Source organism: Phasianus colchicus, chromosome 16, assembly GCF_987193195.1.
Source record: "Phasianus colchicus chromosome 16, bPhaCol1.hap1.1, whole genome shotgun sequence".
In the NCBI taxonomy this organism is placed as follows: domain Eukaryota; kingdom Metazoa; phylum Chordata; class Aves; order Galliformes; family Phasianidae; genus Phasianus; species Phasianus colchicus.
In genome coordinates this window covers 15,756,181-15,772,163 of record NC_143451.1, presented here as the reverse complement: position 1 = coordinate 15,772,163, position 15,983 = coordinate 15,756,181, and the positions used below count along the sequence as shown (strand labels likewise).

General features: G+C 36.5%; 1 protein-coding gene across 5 annotated transcripts in view; it reads left to right on the top strand.

The window, feature by feature from the left end:
• MRTFB (myocardin related transcription factor B) overlaps nucleotides 1-15,983 on the top strand; it is a 71,436-nt gene that overhangs the window by 34,616 nt on the left and 20,837 nt on the right. For 3 of the 5 annotated variants that reach the window (XM_090151285.1, XM_031606710.2, XM_031606711.2), the window contains 5 exons: nucleotides 3,394-3,459; nucleotides 8,746-8,801; nucleotides 9,362-9,437; nucleotides 10,397-10,558; nucleotides 10,950-11,134. In XM_090151285.1, coding sequence (XP_090007411.1) covers nucleotides 3,394-3,459; nucleotides 8,746-8,801; nucleotides 9,362-9,437; nucleotides 10,397-10,558; nucleotides 10,950-11,134 — 545 coding nt within the window. The remainder of the gene's footprint in view (nucleotides 1-3,393; nucleotides 3,460-8,745; nucleotides 8,802-9,361; nucleotides 9,438-10,396; nucleotides 10,559-10,949; nucleotides 11,135-15,983) is intronic. The other 2 variants (XM_090151286.1, XM_090151283.1) reach the window with 1 other exon arrangement.

The following is a 15,983-nucleotide window of genomic DNA, read 5'->3' as shown; positions in this document are numbered from 1 at the left end:
GTATGTTAACTACCTGATTTTAAAAGCATAAGAGTGAGAAGCAATCAGGCAACAAGCTGAATAGATTCACCCAGAAGAGAACGATTTGTTCAACACCATGTTTGAACAAGATGTACCCGGAGGAACTTTGTTTTATAGTGCCTTATTTCTCTTCAATTCTCCCTGCCCTGGATTTCACCATTTTGTATGGAGATGGTTATTAAAAAAAAAGAAAGAAAAAAAAAAAAAGAAGAAAAAAAAAAGAAAAAAAGAGATATATATATAGAGACAGAGAACAAATAATACAGTATAATAAATTAATATAATGCCTTGATAGATTTCAGATTATTTATAAGCTGTGTTTTCCGGTCTTATCCATCTTCCTGTCTTATTAGATTTACTTTATATGTTAGTGACTGCTGCAGAAATCTTTTGCTGAGTGGATTTCTGCTTCTATATATAATCAGTAAAGTCAGTTTTAGATTTATTTACATTAGATTTAAATTAACCTAAAAAACTACTGAATAGTTTCTCCCTGAAATAAATTTTGAATTCTTTGCTAAAATTGCAACCTGAGCTCCATTCTCATATATTTCATTCTTGTCTTTGAATATAATTTAATCACATCTTCCTTATTAAAACCTTTTAATTTAGTTTCTATGACTCCCATTTTCCATATCTTTCTGGTTGTTCCAGCTTTTTGTGAGTCCCCATTTCCTTTCTAGCTTTTTATAAAATAAATTCTTAGTTCCCTTCCTTCATACTCACTACAGGTCCACCTTCGGTATAATGATACAATTCTGTATATATCTGCTAAGTTGTAGGGCTGAGTCTCTGTGACTACAGTGACATAATAAAGGTCCTTACTGCCTGCATCCTGACCATCTGCTCTGACACACAGACCTGTAAGCTGACTTTTGTCCAGATGGAGCTATCCAAGTCATGTACCGCGAGTTGCCATTTCCTCCTTAGAAACATCTCAGCTTCTTTATTTTTGTCTCCATGTGACTAAAGGCATCTTAAACCCTTATGTCTTTCAGTGATGTATAAATATTACATTTTTTCCTGGTTTGTTTGCTTTGGAAAAGCAAAAACAATTTTCAGCTTTTCATCCCTTAGAACTAATATATTTCTTTTAAATTTGCAGCAACTTCTGTTGGACACTTTATTTTCTTTAGTCACACATTTAAGTGATCAACTGTTAAACAACAACAGCAAAAACTGGATGCCAAACTTTTTTTTCCTTCTTAATTTTTCATACAACTTTATTTACCCTCCTCACTTTGATCAAATCAGAATCATCAATGACTACCTTCTGGTTGCACCTTCGAGTTATCTTTTCTTCAGTGTTCTCCCTTCAGTGCTTCCCTGTTAGTCAGGCTGTCCTTCCCTGGCTATGTAACGTGTAGGTTCTTGATATTTACTTAGTAAATGAATGTTCTGTGTCATTTATATCTCTTTTTTTCTGTGCTCTGGTAGAGATGCACATGGCTCAACTTCAGAAGCACCATATCTAATTTGCTTTGTGATGTCCACCATAGTTTGGCTGATGATGGGTAGACGTGTAGTGTTACAAGACACAATAAGTATTTGTTACACATTTTTGCTAAGAAATGCTAAAACTTCACATGTATGCACATACATTTTATGTTCAGCTACACACCTATTGCTTTTCTTATCCTTCTGCTGCAGTGCATTACTGCTGTCTTCTCAGACTTTCACATTGCTGAGGATACAGATGAGTTTTTACTCCTTACCACAAAGCTTAAGCCAAGAATCTGATCATGACTGAAGCCACAAATCATGGATAGAATACACTCATAAATTATATAGCAGAGTTTCCCATCATCTATATTTGGAATTAATTTTTGTTAAATAATTTGTTTAAACTGTTCGGAAAACAAGAGGTAAGATACCTACGTACTTAGGTTTATTTTCTGCTGAACAGATTTACTTTGTCTCTCTGCCATTTCCTTTATCAATTCCATCAATCACACTCATGGCCAAGCAACATTCATTTCAAGAACCGACAGAAATTCTATCAACCACAAATACATGTAGCACTTCCTGGGATATGTGTTTGCACTGTTGATGCTTAGGTGGTGTGGGCTGTGTTTTTGTTTGTTTGCTTGTTTGTTTTTCAGAAGAGTCTCAGCAGTTGCATACACCTCAAGCAAACTTCTTAACACATACTTTGAAGAGATACAGAGGAAAATAGAGTAGAAGTATTGAAGCAGTTATTTAGCTTGCTTGTATTGCTAAACTGCAGTGTGAGGCCTCTCTGATTTTTTTTCTCCCACAAACTTGCCAATGAAAAATGAAAATGCAGTAACCATTAAATGCTGAGGTGAGAGGATGTTTAGGCTGCCCAGTCCAACCAAATGACCTAGCAGTAAGCATCAGTGTTAGTGTAGTAGAATGCCAAATGCCAAATAGAAGTTTGCTCCCTTTCATACGAAGATGGAAAAGTCTTTGTCTGAGAATCATGTCAGTGTCTGGATCTGGGGAAGGCAGCTCTAGGTCTGCTGCTGTTCCATGTTCTCACATCTCTGTTCTTTGTAATTCCTGTGTAACAACACAAATTCTTGTGTAACAATATTGTAAACTCTGAATAGAACTGCTGTGGCACAGCCCTGAAATGTTTGTATTTAAATTCTCGGTGTTTGAGTCACATAAGAAAATAACGTCCTTGTTGTCAGCATTGGCCTCGCTATTGCCGGTAGTAGTGCTTAAGCCAGAGGAGTATCCTTCCTGTACTGCAGAACAGGAAATAAGCTGGTTCCTTTTAAATTCTGAAAACAATGAAGTTTGTCCTTTGCCTAATTTTTAGAAATTACATCCATTTTGATGTTCTGGACAATGTATTACTTTGTTTTGCTTCCTTGTGAAATACAATGGAAACAGCATGTCATAATCATACATCCATAATAAACTATTAAGGCAGAATTTGAGAATGTAAGTATTACAAATTTAGTGTATTTTTTCTTGACCAAGCATCCTGACCACTGCTCAAATAAAAGATGAAATTCCACATTAGGTCAACAGCTGTACATATCTAAGAAACAGTGAAGCACTATGATAAAACAGGTATAAGGGAAAATTAACTATTAAAAAAACACTTTTTTTTTCTAGAGGGGAAGTATGAGTTCTTTACGATATATATTTGAAGCAGTCCTTTTATCAGATGTGACCAATTAACAGCAAAATCCATTGTAAATAAGGATTTAGATTGCTGCAAATTATGTTCCTAGCAGTTGAGCCTTAATGGTGCTTGTCTTAGAGGTTACTTTAGGGTCCAAATGTATATAGCAAAAATATTTCTAAAATTGAAGTATTTGGCGTCTTTGAAAGTTTGAACTGAAGTTTTAAGAGGGATATGATGCTTACATTTGAATGGTTGTTTTCTTTTGTCAGTACTTCAGCTGAGGCTACAACAAAGACGGACACGTGAACAGCTGGTGGACCAGGGCATCATGCCACGTAAGACTTGCTTTACTTCTAGTGATTTTTATTACTATAATGTATTAATTATGAACTCATATATAAAATAATGAAGATCAGGACTTCTCTAAAATCATTAAAAATAGCTCCATTATTTGAAAGGACTGGTGGAATCCTTATGGTAATCTAAATGAGCAAGAAGTAAATTCATCACGCTAACCTAATGTTTCAGTTAAAATAGCCACTGTGATGAAACTGCAAACTTTTTACACGAGTAAATAGTGATAGGACAAAGGGAAACAGTTTTAAAGTAAAGGAGGAGAGATTTAGATGGGACGTCAAGTGGAAGTTCTTTACAGAGAGAGTGGTGAGGTGCTGGAACAGAGCTCCGTCCCTGGAGATGTTCAAGGCCAGGTTGGATTTGGCCTTGGGCAGCCTGGTCTTGTGCTTGACGTAACTGTTGGCAGGAGGATTAGAACTTGATGATCTTTGAGGTCTCTTCCAACCCAAGCCATTCTATGATTCCATGAAATAAATCAAAGTTTATAAATGACTGAACGCCGATATCAAAGCCGGCAGTATTTTAAGAGTAGGATGATAAGTGTTGCCGGACCAAACCAAAGGACACACAGAAGTTATAACTAGGGCATCAACAGGCAAGTCTTCTGTGTTAAATCTTGCATGATCATGGCTGTGATGTTACAGGACATGACTTTGGCTGGGCATTGTGCACTGGGTGATACTCAAAAGCTTTTGTGCCAAGCTTCTTCCCATCACTGCATATGAATACATTTCCAGGAATATGCCAAGAGGCTTTGTTTGTTCTGGGGTTGATTTTGTTTTTTAGAAGACTACTGTTTTTTTTTACTAGTTGCCAAAAGTTCCTGATCCTTTTGTCATATCTGGCAAGCACCCAAGCTGGTGTAAGAGTTTGGTATTCTTCTCTTCCAGATTGGATTATATACTGGTAGACAGTGAATGCCTTTAATGCCATCTTTTGAAGCATTGAGATGCTGCAGATCAGCTGTAGTGCAAAGTGTCTTGCTAAGGCAGCAGTGTCCTCAAGATCATAAATTTATTTATAAATGCATGAATTTATTTATGCTATCAGGATTCTGTAATGCTGAGCTCCCAACTCAGCCGTCCTGCTGTACCTGCCATTCTTCCTTGAAAGCTGTGCAAGAAGTTAGTAAATCATGAAGTTAGTAAATCATTTTTATCTTTAACTGTCCTACAACTGGAATCTAACTGCAGTTTATAGTGTCTGAACTCCCAGCATTTTGTTTTGAAAGTAAGTAATTGACATGCTTCATGCAAATGCACTTTATTGCCAGTCTGTTTCCCTTTATTGATTTCAATGTGTTAGAGATTATGGTTGTTTCAGCAGCACTATAACACTTGAAATCAATCTAGGAATCACAAGCGGGTCCTCCTGAATAAAGAAATTTAGTGTCCTAGAAATCAACTGGAACTAACCCTTCCCTTTGATATATTTTGTTTTTATCACACTTGCGTTCCCAGTTACTGATTTTTTCTTTAATTTTTATTTAATTCTTAAATTTATTTAATTCTTAAATTTAAAAATTTACATTCTTAAATTTTTATTTAATCTATTCTGATTGTTTTCTATTATGTCTTCTACCTGGCCTCAGAATGAGAGGTACACAAAAAGAACATAGAAAATACACCAGTGAATAGTGTGGGTTGAGACTGTACTCCAGATAATAGCACCAAGCTGTAGAAGACTTTCAGCTGTGCAAAGTGATTTTCTTGTAAAGCATTAGTATACATATGTTACAACTAGCTCAGTGTGCACTGGTGAATTGTAGCTTTAAAAATTCTAGCCTGAAAGCACAGTGTCTCAAAGCTAATCTCTTGCTGACAGTTTCCGAATACTCATCAGGCTTTGAATTGCCTTGCTAAAGCATCTTTGCTTTGTAAGGTCTATAGTGTTGATTATCGTTACCAACAGAATATGTTTCTTTTTGAGTTAAACCTGATGTAGAACCTCTTTTTCAAGAGCTTCTACATTGAGAAAAAGTCATTCAAGTTTTTGTTTTGTGGTATGTTGTCTCTGTTAAATGTGTGGCAAAATCCCTTCCTTTTAACAGTAAGTCTGTACTTGATACTATTTCTAGCCAACTAGCAGCTCTTCTCCTTGGTTTAGTGGCTAACAATGAGAACTTTTGTACACTCCAATGAGAACTATATCCTGTCATCTAATTCATATTGCAGAATGTATATTACTATATGTCATACTTCTATACTGCCTTAGTGTATATATAATGTGGATACATTATTAGATGGATAGATGCACACTATATATACAGCCAACCAAGTGCCAAACTTGCAAGTTTTTCAAGCCTCGCATGAGATGTAAGCAGAGCTTGGTTTCCATAATCACCTGCTTCATGGTGGAAGCTTGCTGGCATTCTCCTGTACAGGCATAAGAGCTGTGCCGAGGCCTGTCGTTTCTACCCCTGAAGACTTCTCATGTGGTCTGTCCAGAGATAAATTGTTCAGACAGTTTCATGTGATGATTGTTTCTTTTCTTCTTCCCTGGCTGTTTCACAAAGTTCAAGAACTCCTAGGCCCATACAGTTGCCACAGAGGCTCCTAGTAGAGGCAGTGGATATTCATCTGTCATCAGAGAAGTTATCTCCAGCTCTTCATTGTGAGAAGTCTTGCTTGCACTTGATAATGTACTTTATGATATAGCAGGCATGCATCTTCTCTTGTGACTAGTATAGCAATAGTGCTATCTTTTTTCACTGGGGTGACAAAAAGAATTCAGTTCTGTCAGTGTGCACCATGATAAGGAGAATTGGATTTCAGAGACGTACCGGTTGGATTGGCCTCTTCTTTCTTCCGTTTTCAGTTCTGGTAAAAATAGTTTTCACACTCAGTAACCAAGGGGCAGCTGTCCACCAACATACACAAAATACAGCTAGCTCATTTAGCTCATGAAGGTTAACTCATTGTGGAGCTTACCAAAGGAGTGATGACTCCTGAAAAATTCTTCCTATTGAAAGAAATACATGAGGCCAGCATGCTGGGAGATCAAAGGAGACTGTAATGATTTCTAGCAATGAGTGGCAAGATCTCTGCTTTAATCAGGACTGTCTACTTCTGGATGTAGAACATGCTTGTCTTGTGCATTCCATCACAAAGGAGTACAGGGCTATACTCAGCAGTAGGAGAACAGAGCTATTTTATACCCATCCAGTTTGTTCTGCTCTGATCAGGACAGAGAAATCTACAATTGCTTGCACCCCAAATAATCCTTGACAAAGGATCAAAAGATTGACAGCCTCTGAAGAAAAATGGGGACCTTCCTATTGGTCTTCCTTCAGTTTCATCTAGAGAATTATCAGGCTTTTTTCTCCAGTTAAAAATTCAGTTTACCACTTTTTTAGATTTTCCCCAAATAACAGCCTCTACTGTACCTTACAGTTAATAATTAAGTCATAAAAACCTGTCATATTATATGCCCCTGTTTAAGACCAAGAACTGTGGTGAGACTTGAATCACAGTATGTGGTGGAATACATTAGAAAATAAGTACTTCCGGCTTCCTGCTCACTTTCATCCTTGATGGTAGTTCTTATGGTTGCTATTAATTCTGCTTCAAGAGAAGGAGAAATTTATAAATTTATGACTCATTGCAGTTAACGTCCTCCAGACTCTGTCCTAAGACAATGTTGGTGTTGCACTGTAACCAGGAAATAAGCCTGCCAACTTTCTTCTCGAAGCCTCCTGTTTTTTAGGGCAGGCTATATACTTCACACTCTCAGTGTCAGGACATCTTTCTAAATCTTTCACTGGCCCAGATTCTTTTAGAACTGTTTGTGCTCACTGCTAAGAAATCCAGGGTTAGGGTTTCTGCTCATGGGCTGTTCGCACTTCCAGCTGTCCCAGCACAGAACACTCAGAATGCACTATTGATGCCATGTTTCACTGACCAGAACGAATCACTGTTCACATGAAGGACACTGAAATCCTCCACCCAGAGGGAGGGTTTTATTGCTTATTTATTTACTGCTCCCCACTTGCTATAACATACGCTTACCCATTTAGAAAAAGATCATTTGCTGTAACTGATAACTCCCTGCCTCCCCAGCTTTCTCCTTTCCCTCCAGGTTCTTGCATATACAGCCCTGTGTTGAGAGCAATTCAATACCAGGATGTGCACTCCAACTTTTTTGCTAAGCAGCAAGAAGAGTGAGAGTTTGCCTTCTGTGGATGATATTACTCATGAGTGAGCTTTCTTCGTCTCTGTGGTAGATTTCTGCACTGCAAAGAAGCTGTGGATTTAAATCACTGCAAGGAAGAGTCGAACTTGTAGATGACTATATCTTGCCTGGAAACATCTCCCTGAAAGTTTTTGAAAGACAGTACAGATGGCTGTCATCAGCAGTGTCTGCCGAAGTGGATTGTGTGTTTGTGACAGAGAAAAGCTATGTGATCCCTGGTGGTCTTTTCCAGCTGTACTATTCCCTTGATTTACCTTTTTTTTTTATGAAGTACAGCTGGACTTTCTGCTGTTGTTGCATGATTTTCACACTAGGCAAATAGGCTTTCTAATATTAACGGTCTCCTTGAATATTGCTTTGAATTGATACATAATGTAGGATCATCCTATTTTCTTATCTGAACACATGAGGCTTATACAAAATTCTTGAAAAATCAGCATAAATATTTATTAAAGGACAATTCATCTCTTTCTCATAACAGCAAGGGTACCATAGGTACAAATGAAGAGTAATGTAGAATCATAGAATAGGGTCATAGAATCACCAAGGTTGGAAAAGAATTCCAAGATTATCCAGTCCAACTGCCCACCTACCACCAGTCTCTCCCTGTAAACCATGTCCCCCAGTACAGCATCTAAATGTTTCTGCAACGCCTGCAGTGACTCCACCACCTCCCTGGGCAGCCCATTGCAGCACCTGGCCACTCTCTTGGAGAAGTGAGCACTCTTTCAAAGAATAGCGGAATAAATGAAAGTATTTTGGCATTTTATGTCCTATCTCATAAATTTTCTGCTGTGGAACAGTTTTAGTTAACAGTCTCTTAGTCTACTTAGTGAAAAAGTTAATTGTTACACAGTGATATCTGTTAAAATCATATATTCCATGTATTCTGTGTTAAGTAGAAATTAAAAGAAATAGAAATTAATAGAGTTGGCATGAGTCAAGTGTAAGCCTGGTCAGATGCAAACACTGCTTATTAACATAGCATTAAACAACCAGACACATATGGTGATGAGGGTATTTCTTTTGCTAATCACTTCTTATCTACTTAGCTTTTACTTTTCCCTTCACAGCTTTGAAAAGTCCCGCTGCATTCCACGAGCAGATAAAGAGCCTGGAGCGAGCCAGGGTAAATCACTTCGTGTAAACTTGCCATTAACATCTGACAATGGACAGTCAGTTGTATATGATATTCAATTTTCTATTTGAAAAAAAAATCTGACCAGTGCAGTAATAATATGGGCTTGTATCTTAAAAGAATCTTTTACAATAATATGTTGGCATCAAATCTAAGGAAGTTTCTTAATCCTTCCTAAATCAAGCACATATGTGGGATTAACTATGGTCATATTGCAACACATACCCCACTGTAGTCTAAGGAAAAGATTAAATTATGCTTGTGTTATATTTCTGTAGCAAATATCTAATCTGTACTACTGTAATTTAGCGTGGCACAAAGGGATCAACTCCAGAAACATTCCAAATTTGTTTGGGAAGACAGAAATTCATTAATACAGCTTGACTGAAAAACAAAAACAAAGCAAAGCAGAACCCTCTCTGGTAGCCCTGTTGTAACAGTGACCTGCTGTTCTGAATGCAACTGCAAATATTCATTGTTGGACATCAGTGAATTACTTTCTGCTTTTTCAAATAAATACCAGCTAATGATAATTCTTCATTTCTTTAAAGACTGAAAATTTTTTGAAGCACAAGATTCGCAGCAGACCGGATCGGTCTGAGCTCGTCAGAATGCACATCCTTGAAGGTATGTATGTACTTTTAAGCAGAAGGAGCTACTGTTATGCACTCAGCTGTCTAACTGAATTGGGCTTTGATGTGAATTACTTCTAAATGCCTCCATGTTTCTCTGTTTCTACAGTCTTTCATACATACAGGTGTGGCAGTTAAAGTATTCTTAACTTTGTGCATTTGTTGGCAAGTGCATATTGCTTTTAGTCCCTAGTGGTAATTATGCCATGGTGTACATACATATAAATATTACTTCAATTTCTACTCATTACCCTAAAACAATTGACAATTCTGGACATTTTTCCTCCCCCAAAACCCCTTCTACCTTGCCATGTTATTTTGCTTGTTGCTCAGATCATCTGAAACAGAAACCTGTTTTATGAATGAGTCTGTATTACTGTGGTTCATCATAATCTTAGCAGCTGCAGAAATTACCAAATAACCATAATCCAAGTCAGTTTAATGTTCATTAGTTTCTAAACATGCGTTTGGTCTGGATAGATAAAGTACCAGAGAGGAGTCTCTATGTTGATAAACCGTCTCCATATTGACAAAATATCTCCAGATTTTCCTGAAATACAATTTTGAAAATTTTCTGTTTGAAAAATCAGTTATCAGTTAAACCTTTACCATATCATACACTGGTAAATATTAAAGCAGCAAATGCTATCTTTAGATTTTAATTGGAATTGGCTGTTTTATATTCCTTGCTTTATTCTCGGACATTATAAAAATGTTTACAAAACTATTACTGCTCTTAAAAAATAGATTATATGTATTTATTTTACTTTTTAGAAAGCATAAGCATGGAGACAGAAAATATCTTTTCATATTATCTTAATACTAGTTTGAGAGTTTTCCAAATAATACTTATATGCTTTTGATGTAAACAGAATGGTTAGATGAGACAATGCTAGTTGTAATGAAACTGGAGAGAAAGATTGAATAGAATATTTAAATCAATATATATTTTAGAGACCTTTGCAGAGCCTTCGTTGCAAGCCACTCAGATGAAACTGAAGAGAGCACGCTTGGCAGATGATCTGAACGAGAAGATTGCGCAGAGGCCTGGCCCTATGGAACTCGTACAAAAAAATATTCTGCCTGTAGATTCCAGTGTAAAAGAGGCAATTATAGGCAAGTAGAAGAGCTACAGCATATATCAAGTCTTAAGATTAAAGTTCACCAGAAAAAAACATACTTTACTAGTTCTTATTCTTTCAACTTCTGACGCCTAAGTTGTGTCATCATTTAACCGAATATAGTTACCCAGTCTTTGTTCAAAGCCAAGCTAGAAATACATAGACCATAAATACTCCATCTGAAAATATTTGTTTCTTAATAATATCATCTACATGGCTATCATTGTATCAAAAATGCAATAAAATACTTAACATAGAATATGTTCAGACTGACCTGAAAAGTGGTCAGTTTCTAGCAGCTACCTAATTCTGCCACCAGTGAGTGTTTAAATTTAATTTGTGTAACTAAAAAGAATTATTTGCTTGTTCCTTTATAAACATTCTAGCAGTTGGACAAGAGAATTACCCTCAAGCTTTGGATGACTATTCATTTGATGAAGACAGCAGTGATGCTTTATCACCAGATCAGCCAGCCAGCCAAGAATCCCAAGGTTCAGCTGCTTCCCCTGGTGAACCAAAAACAAGTGACTCACCATCACCAATAACACCAAATGCTACTACTTCAACACAGGTACAGTTCTAAAACACTGAAGCAAAATCTCCACAGTATATTTTTGGAACTATAGAAATGGGGCATAGTTTCACATGAAATCAGTATCTTTGCTGTTGCAAAGAGTCAGCTGGGACTCCACTTTCTGTTAAGAATTATAGACTGGAGTCCTTGCTTGGCTGTTGGTGGTGATGAAATTCACATAGCCATAGATTCACTGAAATTCATTATGGCCAGTAGAAAAACTGCTGTTTCCCAAGAAATTGTTCAGAAGGTCACATCCACAGTTTGCTGTGGCTGTTACTGATTACTTAATGTCTATCTTCATTCTGGGCAAGTTGTTTACTCTTATCTGGATTTCTGCTGGTTCTCCTACGACTCTTTTGGTTTGGCAGAGAAAGACACAAATTAAAGGCTTCAGTGGAGGAAAAGGCAGCAAAGCTGTTATATGTTTTTTGACAGTGATTTGTTAAACAATCATCAGAGCCCACAAACGAGCCACGTTTTTATGCTTGTCCTTCTATTAAGTGTGCTTGTGGAAAATGCTTTTATTTATGTATTTAAACTGCCAGAGGATTTATAGCAAAGCCAGGGCTCTGCATACAGGAACTACACTGCACTTTTTAAAATAAGGCAAACCAAAAGGTAAGACAGAACTGAATATTGAGTTCTTACTTTATAAAGTAATGTACAATTAAACAGCTATACATGAGATTAATATTGCCTGTTTTCCCAAGATGTTTCCAATTCTTTTAATGGCCACAGACAACTTGATACTGTCCTTTATTTACTTACTAATGCAGTAATTCAAAAAGTATTGCAAAGTTCACGCTGAAAAAACAATGCCAGACACAGCGTACTGCACATCTGTTCTATTTCATTGTTCACTAACTTAAAAATAAGACATTAATTGAGTTTCGTATCAAATGAATGTAATTTGTACTGAAGAAACTGAAAACAAACCACATGAAATTAGATTCCTAAGAGATAGATTCCAAATGGAGAGCTAAATAAAAATACTCAGAGCAATACATGCCAAAAGCTTTTCAAGTAGGAAGCATAAGATACATGATTGCGCCAACAAAACAACTGAGCGCTTGAAGCTGACTGGAAAGGCACTTCAAAAGAACTTCAATCCTCTGCTTATGGATTTGATAATGCAATAAAGCCACTTCTTTGTACAGACCTAAAATGCAAAGCTGCTCCTCTGCAGAATAAAACTGATGCTTACTTTATTGTTTCTTATGAAATAAAGAAAATGAGCCAGCATGTCTCTGCAGGCTCTGTCTGGGAAATTGATCATTCTTCTAATTTCCTCTGACAAATTTTGCATTTTATTGCAACAGAAAGTACAAAGAATATTTGGAAAACAATAAAGTGCAGCCAGTGTTCTTTTCAAAGCTTCCTCCTCCACACATTTTCAAGCCTCACAGAAAGTAACATAACTTTGGGAACCTTCAGCTCATGTTTAAGCTCATGATGACCCAAAACTTGATTTCACTTGATGTATTTGCATCTGGTAGGGATGAGGTGCTTTACCACAACAATTCTGACGGTGCTAAACAGTTAACATCAGAACAATTATCTTCAAAAAACAGCTGAATTCTGTTTGATGAGAAAGAATTGAATAACTATTTTCATAATATATTCAGTACAGCTTGTTGACCTGCTAAATGCTTATTTGCTTTTAGAAGAAAAGGTTCAGAAATGATATCATTTGGCACTAGCAGTAAAATTGGCAAGTCTGTAAAAAGTTTTGTATTTCATATAGTTAAAGTCCTTTGTAGTTCAAGATAATTAAAGTAAGGAAAAAGTTATACGCTATGGGAAGGAGATCGTTTAACACCATGAGTTTCAAGCAACAGAATTTAAGAGATTGTTTTCTGAAAGATACTGACTTTTCCATTTTAAACTGTTGTGTTCTCTTCATGCAACTGTTCCTGTGAAGGCTTGCTAAGCAGTTTGAATTTGTGTTATTTTGTCATGGTGTTTAAGTTCAAAAAGGATCAAAATGACAAATTATGAAAGTTATGTAATGAATAAGCTGAAATAGCAAATATTTTCAATTATTTTTATTGAGACTTTATAAAAAGGAAATTTAAGAATGCTGACAATCATGAGGTGTATGATTGATACTTTGTTTAGAAGACCAACTGGGTGCTTTTTTAAATAGTACTGCTATACCTTGAATAGTCTTTTTAAACTTGACAGAAAAAGTGGTACAATGTGATGAGTTACAGCATCCACACACCTTTCTTAAAGGAATAGTCCTTATAAAGACTCCTGCCATTTCTTATCCAAGTCCAGCAAATAACATATCTTTAGCCTGCTTCTCACACAGGACAGACACAGTGCAGTGTTTCATTGACCGAGCATGACATACTAAATCTTACCATTCAGTAAAGCAGTATCAGAAGCTTTCCTGTGGATGGCTGTGCTACGTTTCTTTTCACCCAGTAGCAATGAAACAGGTGGTTTCTTCCAAATACACTGCACTGTATGTGGAATTCTCTGAGGTTCAGTAACATAAATTTTGAAATAATATAAAATCAGACATCCCAGCAGTGTGCCTTTAAGAAAGGAGGGCAAAAAGTCTCAGAAAATAGAAGTTCCTTACAGAGTAAAAACTGCCAGGAGTTTGGCTGATCAAGATCTTGGAAAATATTATTTATCTAAAAAACTGAAAAGGAAAAAAAGGATCAAAACCACTATCCAGTTTAAATAGCTTATGAAAGCTAGGTAGCCTATTCACAGCTTTCAGCACAGAAAGAGTGGACATGACAGAGTTGAGCTCAATGAAATTTTATTATGTTAGAAAACATTTTGGAATTTTCTGGCAGGAATCATGGTGGCAGGAAAATAATAATTTAAAAAAAATCCTACGTCTTTATGGCATTTGGTACATTTATAGATGAAATGATGCACACAGTGCTTGTAGCAGCAAGGGAACAAACTCAGGGAAGTGCAGGCTACTGAATTATACCTACTCAGTAACATCATAGTGGTTGCACCTCCTTAGCAAATGCTATTGAAGATTATTTCTTCAAATTATGTGGCTGTGTTAATACTGTGTGCTCATGAAAAAAATAGGTTAATTTTCCTAGGTTGATGTTTGACCTTCATGAAAGGCTTTTCTGAGAGCAGTAATTTGTAGGGTAAGATTTTCTTGGTGTGCATAAGATTCTGACTTCACACAGAAAACCGTGAAGGCCTCAACTCAGTAAATAACTCTTTTTTCTAAATATGGTGGTTTTCTTTAACTTCAGTCAGCTGCTTCAAGTCTAGGTGCAGTGGATGCAGGGTCAGATTTTACGGTGGCATTGTGAGCGTTGCTTCAAGCAGATCAGTAACAAACAGTGGTAAACCTGAAAACAATTGGTAACAGCACATTCCGTTCTTTCTTGAGCTATCTTTAACCTCTCTCTCCTTTTATTTAAAATTAGTAAAATCATAGAATTAATAAAATCTCCACTTATTTCTATATTAAAAAATTTCAGGAACTTTTAATGTTCTTAAAATCTGTAACTGTGGTTGTAGAAGCCTTCATGTATGAAAGCTTGGTAGCTGTACCAAGGAGGGAACTCGACAGAAGGTTTTCCTGTAGCCCTTGCCTTACAGAAAAAATTTCTGTTTTCATTACACTGCTAGGAACAAAGGTACTCCAGTGACAGCTGGCAGTTCTTGAAGAATTTTGCAATTATAATGTTAAGAACTATGTAGATTGCTCCAAAAGTAATGCCTCCTATTTATTTCCATGGAAATTACAAATAATACGAAGAGCACAATAGCACTATTTGATAGGACAGATTCTCAGCTACACCGTTTTTCAATGTAGTCACCACCATTAGTTACACATTTTTGCCAGTGATGAACAAGAGCTCTTCATTTTGTGATGTGACTCTGTACATGGCCATCTGGAAAGTGGTTTGTCTTTCACTGCTGAAATGCACCACTGTGCTGACATCGAGCGTTTGGTCTCCAGCAGTATTCACAAGTGCTGATGAATGTCAGTGGGAGCCACTTTCTCCACATGGAAGAATTGAGTTCCACCCTTTGCTCCACCCACACTTCCATGTCAGGCACCATTCTGTCAGTGCCCCTCTGCTGCCATCTGTCACACAGCAACAATGTTGTGGGCCAACACTGTTGTAATGCTAGTAGGAGGCATTACTTTTGGAGCAGCTGTCTTATGTTAGAAGTAGTTTTGGTAAAATGTTCCTGACTTGAGTGGATTAGGTTACTTCTGAATGTCCTTCCAAATTTTGCTTTTTTTTAATGGATTTATCAGAATGACAGGGTAGGAACTTTGAACCAGAAAAAAAAAAAAAAATTCAGGATACTCCCTTTCTGTTTATTTTTTTTTCACGTTTGTTGAAGGAGAGAAGACCTCTGCAAAGCAGGCCACAGTGTGAGCGTTATGTGTACAGCACCCTTTCTGAGGGCTTCTTTTATGTTTTATAAATACTTTATGTTTATCATTCTTTTTCCTTGCATAAATGTCAACAATACTAAGTAAAGAACTGTTGTTGTAAAAATATTATATACTATTAAAAAATGATATTAAAATCAATTACTGTTTTGTCTTAGTGAGACTAGAAGTAATTCCTGTATGAGTAAAAACAGATTTTTGATACATTTAGATGCAGTAATTAAAATACAAACTGAGAAGTCAAGGTAAGAAATCAGTTTCTTAATTGCTGTATTTGAAGTGTGCCAAAATGTGTGTTTATAGCACCCTTGTGTACATGGAGGAGTCCTATTTTTGTCATTTCTTCTAAAACTGTTTTGTGAACTGTCTTAACTGCTTCACATATTTTTGATTATTCAGATGCTGTGGATGTTTTTAATGTTTCTTTTTTTCCTTATATTT